This window comes from Anas platyrhynchos, chromosome 30, assembly GCF_047663525.1.
Source record: "Anas platyrhynchos isolate ZD024472 breed Pekin duck chromosome 30, IASCAAS_PekinDuck_T2T, whole genome shotgun sequence".
Classification (NCBI taxonomy): domain Eukaryota; kingdom Metazoa; phylum Chordata; class Aves; order Anseriformes; family Anatidae; genus Anas; species Anas platyrhynchos.
Genome location: NC_092616.1, coordinates 6,594,281 through 6,607,691, shown reverse-complemented (window position 1 = coordinate 6,607,691; position 13,411 = coordinate 6,594,281). Strand labels below are relative to the sequence as shown.

Genomic DNA, 13,411 nt, shown 5'->3' with positions numbered 1-13,411 from the left:
CCCAATAATTAAGGCCTTAATTAATTCCCCCTTAATTACCCCCCAGCTCCAGTTGCCACCCAATTAGCCCCCGTTACCCCAATTAACACCCAATTATCCTGCAATTAAACCTCCACTGATTACCCCTCATTTCTCCCCTACCCCACCCCAATGACGCCCCCAATTGCCCCCCATTAACCCCAATTACTATCCCACATTAATTATCCCCTAATTACTCCCCCAATTAACCCCTCCCCCCACCCCATAGCCCCCCTAATTACCCCAATTACCCCCTCCCCACCCCAATTAACCCCCCAATTCCCCTCCCCCACCCCAATTAACCCCAATTACCCCCTCCCCCCCACACCCCCCCCTCCCCCTCACCTCTCCTCCTCCTCCGCCCCCTCCCCCCCCTCCCCCGCTCCCCCCCCGCCTCCTCCCTCCTCCCCCTCCCCCTCCCCCCCTCCCCCGGGGGGGCGGGGCCTGCTCGGGGGCGGGGCTGGGGGCGCGGCGGGGGCGGGGCGGGGCGCTGAGGGGGGGCGGGGCCCGGCGCGCGGCGAGGAGCTCGAAGAGGCGGCGAATGGCGGCGGGGGGAGGGGCCCAGGCCTCGGCCCCGCCCCCCTCCAGCTCCGCGTCGCTGCAGCCCGCGCCCCACTCCTCGTCCTCGGCCTCGCGCTCCTCCTCCTCCTCCTCCTCCTCCTCCTCCTCGCCTTCCTCCCCGTCCTCCTCCTCCTCCGCCAGCGCCGGGGCCGGGGCCGGGGCCGCCGGGGAGCCCCCCGGGACCGAGGGGGCCGCGGGGGAAGGGGGAGAGCTGGGCGCCGCCATCTTGGGGCAGCCACGGGAAGGGCGGCGCCATCTTGGGGCGGGGCCGGATGTGGGGAGGGGTTGGAGGGCGCCATCTTGCGGTACGGAGGGTGAATTACACAGGGCGGCGCCATCTTGGAAAGGTGCCGTAATACAAGGGGGAGGGCGCCATCTTGTGGTACGGAACGAATGTTACACGGGGCGGCGCCATCTTGGGAAGATGCCGTAATACTGGGGGGAGGGCGCCATCTTGCGGTACGGAAAACATGTTAGAGTGGGCGGCGCCATCTTGGAAATGCGCCGTAAAACTGGGGGAGGAGGGCGCCATCTTGTGGTACGGAGGGAATGTTACACAGGACGCCGCCATCTTGGGAGAGTGCCCTAAGGGAGGCGCCATGTTGGAGTACGGACTTGGGAGGGTTGGGGACGCCATTTTGGGAAGGGCGACCCCTCTGTTTTGGGGCAGCCGCCGTTATTTTGAGGAAGGAAAAGCCTTTATGCCATTAGGACACCATTTGGGGAGAGGCGCCGCTTTCCTGGGGCGGGAGCCGTTATCCTGGGGGCACAGACTGGATTTTGGGCTCGGGGCCGCCATCTTGGGAGGGGCGCCGCCATCTTGGGGCCTGCGGGGACCTCAGGGGGCCGCCATCTTGGGAGCCCGCAGCCGCTCCCCTCCCCTTTTTCCCTTTCTCCCTCCCCCTCCCCTTTCCCTCGCCCCCCTCCCCTCCCCCCGTCCCCCCCCCATCGCCCCCCGCCGCCATTTTGCCCCCCCCCTCACCGAGGCTCCCGCCGCCGCTCTGCGCATGCGCGCGATCCCCGAGGGGGGCGTGGCTTGGGCTCCGCTGAGGCGTTGCCATGGAGACCGCGGCGCCTTTCCCGCGCCCGGCCGCGAGGGGGCGTGGCGCGGCGCTGAGGCGTTGCCATGGAGACCGCAGCGTTCCCCCTAGGTTACCATGGCGACAGGGGCGGTTCCCACGTACCATCACCCAATGAGAATCCTCCCCCGTTCACCGCGCCCAATCCCCGCCCTCCCTTTTCCCCCAACCAATAGCAGCTCTCTCCTCCTCCACCCCGCCCTCCCCATTGGCCGCCCCCTTCCCGCCCTCCCCTCCACGACGCATGCGCAGTGCGCGCGGGGCCGGCCGGGCCGTGAGGCGGCGGCGCCATCTTGGAGCCGGGGCGGCGGCGGCGCAGCGGGACCGGGACGGGGCCGGGGCCGCCCCCAGCCCCCAGCCCCCAGCCCCCGGCGGCCGCCATGGCCCCGGCCGAGCCCTGAGGCCCCCCCGGGCCCCCCCCCGAGGCTCCCCCGCAGCCGCAGCCCGGGGGGTCCCGGGGCGAGGGGCAGGGGGGGGCGGGGGGGGGGAAGGCCCCGGCCGCTGAGGGAGCCCGAGCCGGCGGTGAGGGGCGGGGCCAAGGGGAGGGGGCGGGGCCAAGAGGGGAGGGGAGGGGTCTGAGGGGGGAGGGGAGGGCTGGGGGGCAGTAAAGGGGCCGGGGGCGTCATTGGGGGCAATGGGGCGGGGTTAGGGGGCAATAAAGGGGTCTATGGGGCAATAGAGGGGGCTATGGGGCTGGTTTGGAGCTGGGGGGCGTCATTGGGTGCTATGGGGCAGGGTTATGGGGTAATAAAGGGGCTGGGGGCAATTATAGGGGGTTATGGGGCAGTATTGGGGCTGGGGGGCAATAGAGGGGGTTATGGGGCAGGGTTATGGGGCAATATTGGGGTCTGGGGGGCAGTATTGGGACTGGGGGCCTTGTAGGGGGCTATGGGGCAGGGCTGGGGAGCAATAAGGCCTGGGGGGCACCATTGGGGGCTATGGGGCAAGGTTACTGGGCAATATTGGGGGTTGTGGGGCAATACTGGGGCTGGGGGGCAAGGTTATGGGGCAATATTGGGGGCTATGGGGCAGTATTGGGGCTGGGGGGCAATGTAAGGGGCTACGGGGCAGGCTTAAGGGGTAATAAAGGGGTCTGTGGGGCAATATAGGGGGTTATGGGGCTGGTTTGGGGCTGGGGGGCAATAGAGGGGGTTATGGAGCAGGGCTGGGGGGCAATAAGGGGCCAGGGGGCATCACTGGGGGCTTTGGGGCAGGGTTATGGGGCAATATTGGGGTCTGTGGGGTAATACTGGGGTCTATGGGGCAATAAAGGGCTGGGGGGCAGGGCTATGGGGCAATTATAGGGGCTGGGGGTAGTATTGGGGCTGGGGGCCCTATGGGGGGCTATGGGGCAGGGGCTGGGGGGCAATAAAGGGGCTGGGGGCAGGGATTTGGGGCAATTCTAGGGGCTATGGGGCGGTTTTGGGGTCTGGGGCAATAGAGGGGGCAGTGGGGGGGGCTCTGGGGCAGCCCCTGAGGCCCCGCCCCCTGAGGCTCAGGCCCCTCCCACTCAGGCCCCGCCCCCGCCATGCCCCGCCCCCGCGGCCCCGGGGCGGAGCTGTTCCTGCCCGAGGACCCCGAGCGCCTCTACGGGGACCTGCGCGAGGTCGGACACGGCAGCTTCGGAGCCGTCTACTGCGTGCGTCAGCGCCCCAAAACAACCCCAAAACCGACCCAAAAAAACCCCAAACCAGCCCCAAAACCCACCCAGAAACACCTCGCGCGGACCCAGAATGCCCCAAAACCATCTCAAAATGGCCCCAGAATGCCCCAAAATGGCCCTAAACGGCCCTAGAATGCCCAAAAGAGCACCAAACGGCCCCAAAACAGCTCCAGAACCACCTCACATGGCCCTAAATCACCTCAAATGGCCCTAAACGGCCCCAGAAGGCCCCAAATAGCCCCAGAATACCCCAAAATGCCCCAAAACCACCTCAAACGGCCCAAAATGCTCCCATATGACCCCAAAACGGCCCCAGAACCACCTCACGCAGCCCCAGAATGCACCAATTGCCCTAAACAGCCCCCAAAATGCCCCAAACGGCCCCAGAATGCCCCAAACGGCCCCAAAACCACCTCACACGGTCCCAGAATGCCCCAAACTGCCTCAGAACGGCCCTGAATCACCCCAAAATATGGCAAAATGACCCCAAAATGACCCAAACCTCACAAAACGGCCACAAAATGGTCCCAAACCACCAAAAATGACCCCAAAATCCCCCCAGGGGTCCCCAAACGCCCCCAGTGCCCCCCAACGCCCCCCTCCTGTCCCTGCAGGCCCGGGACCGGCGCACGGCCGAGCTGGTGGCCATCAAGAAGATGGCCTACACTGGGAAACAGGCCAGCGAGGTGACTGGGGGCACTGGGAGGGACTGGGGGGCACTGAGAGGGACTGGGGGGGGCACTGGGAGGGACTGGGGGGCACTGGGAGGGTACTGGAAGGACACTTGGGTGATTTGGGGGATATTTGGGGTGATTTGGGGTATTTTGTGGGTATTTGGGGTAATTTTGGGTGTATTGGGGCTATTTGGGGTGACTTCGAGTGATTTGGGTGGTATTTGGGTGTATTTGGGGTGATTTTGGGTATTTTTGGGGGAGTTTGGGGGGTAGTTGTCGGTATTTTGGGGGTATTTGGGGTTATTTTATGGGTATTTGGGGGTGTTTGGGCTGATTTTGGGACATTTGGGCTGATTTTGGGGTGGTTTGGGGGGTATTTTGGGTTATTTTGTGGGTGTTTGGGGTATTTTGGGTGTATTTGTGGTGGTTTTGGGGTGATTGGGGCCCCCCGATGCACAGAAGTGGCAGGACATCGTGCGGGAGGTTCGGGTCCTGCAGCGCCTGCGGCACCCAAACACCGTCCAGTTCCGGGGCTGCTTCCTGAGGGGCGCTGCGCTTGGGTGAGGGGCGCCCGTGGGGGGGGCACTTGGGGGGCGCCCCATAGCGGGGGGGGCACCTGGGGGGCGCCCCATAGCGGGGGGAGGTGTGGGGCAGGGGGATGTGGGGTGCCCTATAGTGGGTTGGGAGGCACCCCATAGCATTGGGGAGGGCTTGGGGGGTGCCCCATAGCATGTGGGGTGCCCCATAGGATGTGGGGCAACCCCATAGCGGGGGGATGTGGGGCAGGAAAACCCCATAGCACAGGGCTTGGGGGGCGGATGTGGGGCAGGGAGACCCCATAGTGGGCACGGGGGGTGCCCCATAGCGGTGTGGGGCAGGTTCTGCTATGGGGCAGGGTCCCACTATGGGGCAGGGTCCCTCTATAGGGCAGGGTCCCTCTATGGGGCAGGGCCCCGCTATGGGGCAGGGTTCCTCTATGGGGCAGGGTCCCTCTATGGGGCAGGCCCTGCTATGGGGCAGGGTTCCTCTATGGGGCAGACCCCGCTATGGGGCAGGCCCTGACCCTTCCCCCCCCAGCTGGTGATGGAGTACTGCCTGGGCTCGGCCGCCGACCTTCTGGAGGGTGAGTGCGGGGCTGTGGGGCAGGGCTGTGGGGCAGCAGGGCTATGGGGTGGCTCTGTGGGGCTCGCTATGGGTCCGCTGTGGGGCGCCCCCCACCCCGCTCAGCCCCTGTCCCCCCCCAGCCCACCGGAAGCCCCTGCGGGAGGAGGAGCTGGCGGCCATCCTGCTGGGGGCGCTGCACGGCCTGGCCTACCTGCACGCACACGGCATCATCCACAGGTACTGCCCCACAGCGCCCCATAGCGCCCCATAACCGCCCCATAACTGCCCCACAGCGCCCCATAACCGCCCCATAACCGCCCCATAACTGCCCCACAGCGCCCCATAACCGCCCCATAACTGCCCCATAACTGCCCCACAGTGCCCCATAACTGCCTTATGGCTGCCCCATAGCTGCCCCATAACTGCCCCATAACCGCCCCATGGCTGCCCCATAGCGCCCCATAACCGCCCCATAACTGCCCCACAGCGCCCCATAACTGCCTTATGGCTGCCCCATAGCTGCCCCATAACTGCCCCATAACCGCCCCATGGCTGCCCCATAGCGCCCCATAACTGCCCCATAACTGCCCCATAACTGCCCTATGGCTGCCTCACGGCTGCCCAGTAACTGCCCCATAACTACCCCAAAGCTGCCCCATGGCTGCCCCACCCTGCCCCATATCCAACCCCAGCCCCACACCCCACTCCCAGCCCCACACCCTGCCCCATATCCAACTCCTCAGCCCTACACCTTGCCCCCAAACCCACCCCACACCCCTCCAGCCCCACTCCCAGCCCCATACCGTGCCCCATACCCACCCCCCAGCCCCACCCCCAGCCCCACATCCACCCCCTGCCCCACACCCCCTGCCCCACACCCGCCCCACAGCGTGTTGCCCCACAGGGACGTGAAGGCGGCCAACATCCTGCTGGCAGCTCCAGGCCAGGTGAAGCTCGGGGATTTCGGCTCCGCCGCCGGCTCCTCCCCGGCAAATTCCTTCGTGGGGACCCCCTACTGGTACGGACACCGCCCCACAGCGGGCCTGACCCACAGCCCTGCCCCACAGCACGGCCTGACCCACAGCCCTGCCCCATAGAGGGACCCTGCCCCATAGAAGGGTCTGACCCACAGCCCTGCCCCATAGAGGGACCCTGCCCCATAGAAGGGTCTGACCCACAGCCCTGCCCCATAGAGGGACCCTGCCCCATAGAAGGGTCTGACCCACAGCCCTGCCCCATAGCGGGGCCTGACCCACAGCCCTGCCCCATAGAGGAGCCTGACCCATAGAAGGACCCTGCCCCATAGCAGGACCCAGTCCCACAGGGAGACCCTGCCCCATAGAGGGATCCTTCATCTTAGTGGGACCCTGCCCCATAGAAGGGCTCTGCCCCATAGCACCCCCAGCCCCATAGCGTGTCCCCAGCACCCCCCCCAGCCCCATAGCATGCCCCCCATCATGCTCTCTAGCACCCCCTCAGCCCCATAGGTTGGCCCCCAGCCCCCCAGCAGCCCCCCCAGCCCCATAGCTTGCCCCATAGCGTGCCCCACAGCCCCCCATCACCTCACCAGCCCCATAGCGTCCCCCCCAGCCCCATAGCGTGCCCCCCAGCACCCCCCCAGCCCATAGCGTGCCCTATAGCATGGCCCCCATCATGCCTCCCAGCCCCCCATCGTGCCCCCCAGCACCCCCTCAGCCCCATAGCTTGCCCCACCCCGTGCCCCACAAGTGCCCCCCCCAGGATGGCCCCCGAGGTGATCCTGGCGATGGAGGAGGGGCAGTACGACGGGCGGGCGGACGTCTGGTCGCTGGGCATCACCTGCATCGAGCTGGGTGCGTACGGGGGGGGGTCCGGGGGCTTTTTGGGGGGGGGTCCTGGGGGCTGTCCCCCCCCTGACCCCCCCGTGCCCCCCCCCAGCCGAGAGGAAGCCGCCGCTCTTCAACCTGAACGCGATGAGCGCCCTGTACCACATCGCACAGAGCCCCCCGCCCGCCCTGCAGCCCGACAGATGGTGGGGGGGGGGAATTTGGGGGGGAGGCAATGCTAAATGTAAAGGGGAGGGGCTGGTACACCTGGGAGGGGGGTAAATCCATGGGGGAGGGGGTTATATTCGTGAGGGGGGGGCTAAATGCAAGGGGAGAGGGGTGAAATCTATGGGGGGGCTCTAAGTCTAATGGTGGGGGCCCAAATTTGGGGAGGGGGACCCCAAATCCAAAAGGGGGGGGCAGATCCAGCAGGGAGGGGGGCTAAATCCAAGGGAGGGGGATAAAATCCATGGGGGGGGGGGGTCCTGAGTCCAACGGGGGGGGGCCCAAATCCACATGGGGGGGTGTAAATTCATAGGGGAGGGGCCCAAATCCATGGGGGGGCCCAAATCCATGGGACCCCCCCTCCAAGAACCCCCTGGGACCCCCAACCCCTCCCTGAACCCTCCCAATCCCCCCCGAATCCCCCCCAGGACCCCCCCAGGACCCCCCAAGCACCGCCCCAGGACCACCCCAAATCCCCCGGGACCCCTCCAGGACCCCCCCAAATCCCCCAGACCCCCCCCAACCCCACCCTTTCCCCCCCAGGTCCCCCCCCCTGCACTCCTTCGTGGCCGCCTGCCTGCAGAAGGCCCCCCAGCAGCGCCCCCGCGCGCAGCTCCTGCTGGCGGTGAGGGGGGCGGGGCTAAAGGGAGGGGCGTGGTCAGGTGGGCGGGGCTTCAATGGGCGTGGTCACAGTGGGCGGGGTCAAAGGGGGCGGGGCCACGTGGGTGGGGGTGTAGGGAGGGAGGGGGAAGGGGTGGGGATAAAGGGGGCGGGGCCACGGGTGAGGGGCGGGGCTAGTGGTGGGTGGGGTCACGTGGGGGCGGGGCTACAAAGGGGGCGGGGTCACACGGGGGCGGGGGCTTTGGGGATGGGGTTGGGGTAAGGGGGTGGGGCCAAGGTGGGTGGGGCCATGGGGGTGTGGCCGGGGGCGGAGCTAAGGCGGGTGCTGACCCCACCCCTTTTGCCCCCCCTTTTCTCCCCGTTTTTTTCCCCTGCCCCATTCTGACCCCAATTCCCCCCCGTTTTAACCCAAACCCCTCCCAACCCCCCATAACCCCCCAAAATCCCCCAAATGCCCCCAAATCTCCCCACATGCCTCCAAATCTCCCCCAAATCCCCCAACCCACCCCAAATCCCCCCCATTTCCCCCCAACCCCATTAAAAATCCCCCCCATAACCCCCCCATTTCCTCCCCATAACCCCCCCCTGACCCCCCTGACCCCATAACCCCCCCATAACCCCCCCGTTGCCCCCCCAGCACCCCCTGGTGTCTCCCCCTCCCCCCCCTCGGTGCTGCCCCGGCTGCTGCAGCTCCTGGAGCCCCCCCGGCGCCGCCCGGCATGGGGGGGGCACGGGAACAGCGCCCAGGTGAGACCCCAGGGACCCCACAGACCCCATAGGGACCCCCAGAGACCCCATAAAGACCCCATAACCCCCCACAGTGCCCCACAGCCCCCTATAACACCCACAGACTCCCTACGATGCCTCCCAGTGCTCTCCAGTGCCTCCCAGTTCCCTCCCAGTACCCCCCCAGTGCCCCCCAGTCCCCTCCCAGTGCTCCCAGTCCCCTCCCAGCACCTCCCAATGCTCCCAGTCCCCTCCCAGTACCCCCCCCCTCACCCCAGTGTCCCCAGGAGTCTCCGGGGGATGGCAGCCTGGCCAGCCGCAGCAGCAGCACCACCAGTGCCACCAGTGCCACCAGTGCCACCAACGCCTCGGGGCCAGAGGACGAGGAAGAGGAGGAGGAGGAGGAAGAGGAGGGGGGTGAGGAAGGGGGCGAGGAAGGCTCCTGCCCGCCCCCCGACGGCTCCGGCAGCGAGGCCCAGGACGTAAGTCAGGGGGCACTTGGGGGGCTCTGCCCCACATCTATGGGGCACTGGGGGGTCCCTGCCCCACGTCTATGGGGCTGAGGCTCCGCCCCCATTTCTCACCCCCACTGGCCCCGCCCTTTCCAGGCCCCGCCCCCCGAGGAGGAGGAGGAGGAGCCCCGCGAGGAGGCGGAGCCACAGGAGGAGGGGGCGGAGCCTGAGCCCGGCCCCCTCCCGGAGCCCCCCCAGCCCCACGGGGGCACCCGGCAGGTGGGCGGGGCTAAGGGGGAGGGGCTTAAAGGGGGTGTGGTCAAAAGGGGCGGGGCCAACGGGGTGGGGGCGGAGGGGGCGGGGCTAAAGGGGGCGGGGCCAAATGGGGTTGGGGTGGGAGGCAGAAGGGGTGCTGTTAAAGGGGGCGGGGCTTAATTGGGCGGAGCTTATAGGGGTGGGGGCCAAGCGAAGAAAGGGGTGGGGCTTAAAGGGGCGGGGCTTAAAGGGGCGGGGCTAAAGGGGCGGGGCCAGGGGAACTTCAATGGGAGTGGGGAGGGGTGGGTGGAGCAGGGGGCGGGGCTATGGCGTGGGGGCGTGGCTTCAGGTGGGCGTGGCTTAAAGGGGGGGAGCCTATTTGTGGGCGTGGCCACCCCTAACCCCACCCCCTCTATCTTACAGGAGGAGGAGGAGGATGCCCCCCCCCTCCCGGCAGGGGCGGAGCCTCCTTTAGGGGCGGAGCCTGAGTTGGGGGCAGAGCCTGAGTTGGGGGCGGAGCCTCCCCGCCGCAGGTGGGCGTGGCCTCCCGTGCTGGGCCGGCTGGGGAGGGGGCGGGGCCCTGCTGGGGGCGGGGCTGGCGCTGGCCCTCGCCCCCCCGGCCTTCCTCCCCCTCCCCCTGCTCCTCCTCCTCCTCCTCCTCCTTTTGGGGCCCCTGCTGGGTCTGAGGCCCCCCTGGCCCCCCGCCGCCCCCTGCCGGTGCCCCAAATCCCCCGTTTTTTCCCCCAAATCTGCCCCCCCTCCACGTCCCCGCCCTGCTCCTGGCCTCGCGCCTCCTGGCCTCCCCCTGGCTCTTCCTCCCCCTCTACCTCCTGGTGGCCTCCTGCAGGGGCCGGGGGGGGCTCTTTGGGGGCCCCCCGTGCTGGGGAGGGGGCTCGGAGGCGGCGGGGGGGGTCCCAGGGCGGGGGGGCTCCCCCATCGCGCCGCCCGCTGGTGGCTGCGGGCGCTGCTGCGCCTCCCCGGCCCGTTTTTGGGGTGCTGCAGGGGCTGGCCTGGCCTCGGAGCGGGGCCTCTTCCGCCTCTTCCCCAAGGCCAACAAATTGGGGGGGGGGTTCCGCTCCCGCCTCCCCGTCCCCGGCACCCCCGGGATCGCCCCCCGGTAATTTCGCCCCCCTCCCGGTTATTTTCGGTCCTCGCCCGCCTCTTTTTTTGGGCCCCCCCCCCCCTCCCCCTCGGCCTCCGCCGCCGCCTCGGCCTCCTGCGCCCCCCGCCCCCCCCCAGCCGCATCCCCCGCCTCGCCCCCCGCCCCCACCGCCGCCCCCCCCCAAATCTTCATCGTCGTCATCGTCGTTATCATCATCCTCATCGTCATTGTCCCCCACACACACCCCAGGCCCCCCCCCAGCCCCCCCCCAGGAGGCCCTGGAGGTGACGGAGGCCGCGGGGCCACACCAGGCCGTGGTCCCGGCAAGGAGGGGGGGGGGCGCCCCATTTTGGGGACAGAACGCCCGGTTTTTGGGACTGAGAGCCCCGTATTTGGAACAAGACCCCACTATTTGGGGTTAGAGCCCTTTTTTCGGGTCCAAACCCCCCTTTTTGGGGCTAAAACGTCCCCATTTGGGGCTAAGACCCCCTATTTTGATGCCAAGACCCCCCATTTGGGGTCAAAACTCCCCATTTTGGCGCTAAGACTCCCCTGTTTTGGGGCTAACACCAACCTTTTGGGGTCAAAACCCCCCATTTTGGGGCCAAGACGCCCATTTTGGGGCTGGGGGCCTCCCTGTTTTGAGGCCGGGACTGCCGATTTTGGGTAAAAAAACACTCACTTTGAGGCCGGAGACCCCCTTTTTGGGGCCAGAGACCCTCTTTATGGGGCCGGGGACCGCCATTTTGAGGCGGAGAACCCCCTTTTGGGGTCAGGGACCTTCCTTTTTTTGAGACCGGGGACCTCCATTTTGAGGCCAGAACCCCTATTTTGGGGACCTCCCTGTTTTTGGGCTGAAAAACCCCATTTTTGGGGCTGGGGACCCCCCATTTTGGGGTCAGACAACCCCCTTTTGGGGTCAAGCTCACCCCAATGGGGCCGGGCCCTCCCCTTTTACTGCTCCCCCTCCCCCCTTTGTACTGGGAGCCCCTTTTTTTATACTGGGGACCCCCCCTTTGACCTGAGGACCCCCCCCGTGGGGCCGGGGACCCCCTATTTATTGCCGCGGGGCCGCATTTGGGGCCGTTCCCCTTGGTTTCGGGTTTCTCGATGACTTTCTTCGCCCCCTGCTCCTCGTCTTGCTGCTCTGTCGGCCGCCGGGGGGGATTTGGGTGGTTTTGGGGCTCCTTTTTAGGATTTTGGTGGTGTCAGGGCTCCCCCTTGGGGATTTGGGCAGTTTTGAGGCTCCCCAGAGGGATCGTGAGGGTTTGGGGTCTCCCTTGGGGGGGATTTGGGTGGTTTCGGGGCTCCCTTGTAGGAATTTGGGAAGTTCAGGGGCACCCCCATGAGAGTTTTGGTGGTTTCAGGGCTCCCCATGGGGGATTTTGGCAGTTTTAAGGCTCCCCAGATGGACCATGGTAGTTTTGGGGCTGCCTTGGGGAATTTGAGTGGTTTGGGGCTCTCAAGGAAGGGATTTGGGCGGTTTCGGGGCTCCCCCATAGAAGTTGTGGTGGTTTCAAAGGCTCCCCCAGGGGAATTATGGCAGTTTCAAGGCTCCCCAGAGGGATTTTGGTGGTTTCAGGGCCTCCCGTTGGTGAATTCTGGCAGTTTTGGGGCTCCCTTGGGGGAATTTGGGTGGTTTTGGGGCTCTCCAGGGGGATTTTGGGTGGTTTCGGGGCTCCCCCAGAAGAATTTGGGTGTTTTGGGGCTCCCTTGTAGGGATTTTGGTGGTTTCAAGGCTCCCCTGGGGGATTTGGGGCGTTTCAAGGCTCCCCAGAGGGACCATGAGGATTTTGGGGCTCCTTTTGGGGGGAATTTGAGCAGTTTTGGGGCCCCCCAGGAGAGATTTTGGGCAGTTTCAAGCCTCCCCCCAGGGGGATTTTGGTGGTTTCAAGGCCCCCCAGCCCCTCCCCCACACCCCGGCCTGGGCGTGGCCACGCACAGATCAGCCCCGCCCCCTCCCGGCCCCGCCCCCTTTGTGACGCATACGCGGGGGGGGGGCGGGGCCTGGCGGCCATCTTGGGGCCTGGCGGCCCTCAGAGCGGCCTCCGCGGTTATAATTTAATTACCGGAGCGCTAATTAATTAATTATCTGTATTTTTATTAATTAAACGCTCGTTAATCACACCTCAGCGGCTCCTTTTAATTAATCGCCTTCATTAATTGGCCGCGCTCTAACCAGGCCGCTTCTTCCCTTATTCCCTTGTTGCCATGGCAACAGCCCCGCCGCCCCCATTGGCTGCCGCGCGTCACGTGCCCGCAGCCGCGCCTTCCCGCAACGCGCATGCGCGGGGCCTGCCGCGGGAGGGGTTGGGGGGGAGAGGAGCGTTAGGCGCATGCGCAGGAAGGGCGGTGCGCGCTTCGCCGCCTGCGCGCATGCGCAGAGCCCTGCGCGCGTTCCCCCCCGCGGTGCGGTTGGTTCCGGCCGCTCTTAAAGGGGCCGCGGCGGCGTCGGACGGGACCACCGCGGGGGCGGGGGGGGCCATGGCGGGCGGCGAGGGGAGCAGGAATGTCTTCCTGTTCGTGCCCAACATCATCGGTGAGCGGGGGCACTGGGAGGCGCTGGGAGGCACTGGGAGGGATACTGGGGCACTGGGAGGCACTGGGAGGGGACTGGGAGGCGCTGGGGAGATGCTGGGAGGGGACTGGGGGGCCATGGGGGGGCACTGGGGATGCTGGGAGGGCGTTGGGGGGGATACTGGGGGCACTGGGAGGGACTGGGAGGTACTGGGGTGTACTGGGAAGCACTGGGAGGGATACTGGGGTACTGGGAGGCACTGGGATTAACGGGGGGGCACTGGGAGGCACTGGGAGCTGCTGGGGGGACTGGAAGGCACTGGGAGGGATACTGAGGCTACTGGGAGGGTTACTGGGGGCCATGGGGGGGCACTGGGGATACTGGGAGGGGCATTGGGAAGGGCATTGGGGATGCTGGGAGGCACTGGGAGGAGCTGGGATGCTGGGAGGGGCATCGGGGTTACTGGGAATATTGGGAATAATGGGGGGGCACTGCGGGTACTGGGAGGCACTAGGGGGGCACTGGGGGGACACTGGGAGGTACTGGGAAGGCACTGAGGGGGCACTGGGCATACTGGGAGGATACTGGTGGGTTCCTGGGGCGTACTG

General features: G+C 66.7%; 1 protein-coding gene across 4 annotated transcripts; it reads left to right on the top strand.

Moving 5' to 3' along the window:
- Positions 1–1,912: 1,912 nt before the first annotated feature.
- Positions 1,913–12,412, top strand: LOC139999879 (serine/threonine-protein kinase TAO3-like). Of its 4 annotated transcripts, none has more exons than XM_072029511.1 (14): positions 1,919–2,180; positions 3,173–3,297; positions 3,936–4,007; positions 4,455–4,555; positions 5,073–5,118; positions 5,240–5,336; positions 6,004–6,117; positions 6,840–6,931; positions 7,017–7,110; positions 7,673–7,754; positions 8,388–8,497; positions 8,755–8,958; positions 9,085–9,207; positions 9,607–9,805. In XM_072029511.1, the coding sequence occupies exons 5-14, from the start codon at positions 5,079–5,081 to the stop codon at positions 9,656–9,658; spliced, it is 1,008 nt and encodes a 335-aa protein (XP_071885612.1). In that variant the 5' UTR covers positions 1,919–2,180; positions 3,173–3,297; positions 3,936–4,007; positions 4,455–4,555; positions 5,073–5,078; the 3' UTR covers positions 9,659–9,805. The 4 variants fall into 4 exon arrangements, with proteins under 4 accessions (XP_071885611.1, XP_071885610.1, XP_071885612.1 ...); XM_072029512.1 differs by having other exon boundaries at positions 1,921–2,180; positions 8,764–8,958; XM_072029510.1 differs by lacking the exon at positions 8,388–8,497 and having other exon boundaries at positions 1,913–2,180; positions 3,173–3,264; positions 8,764–8,958; positions 9,607–12,412.
- Positions 12,413–13,411: the final 999 nt, after the last annotated feature.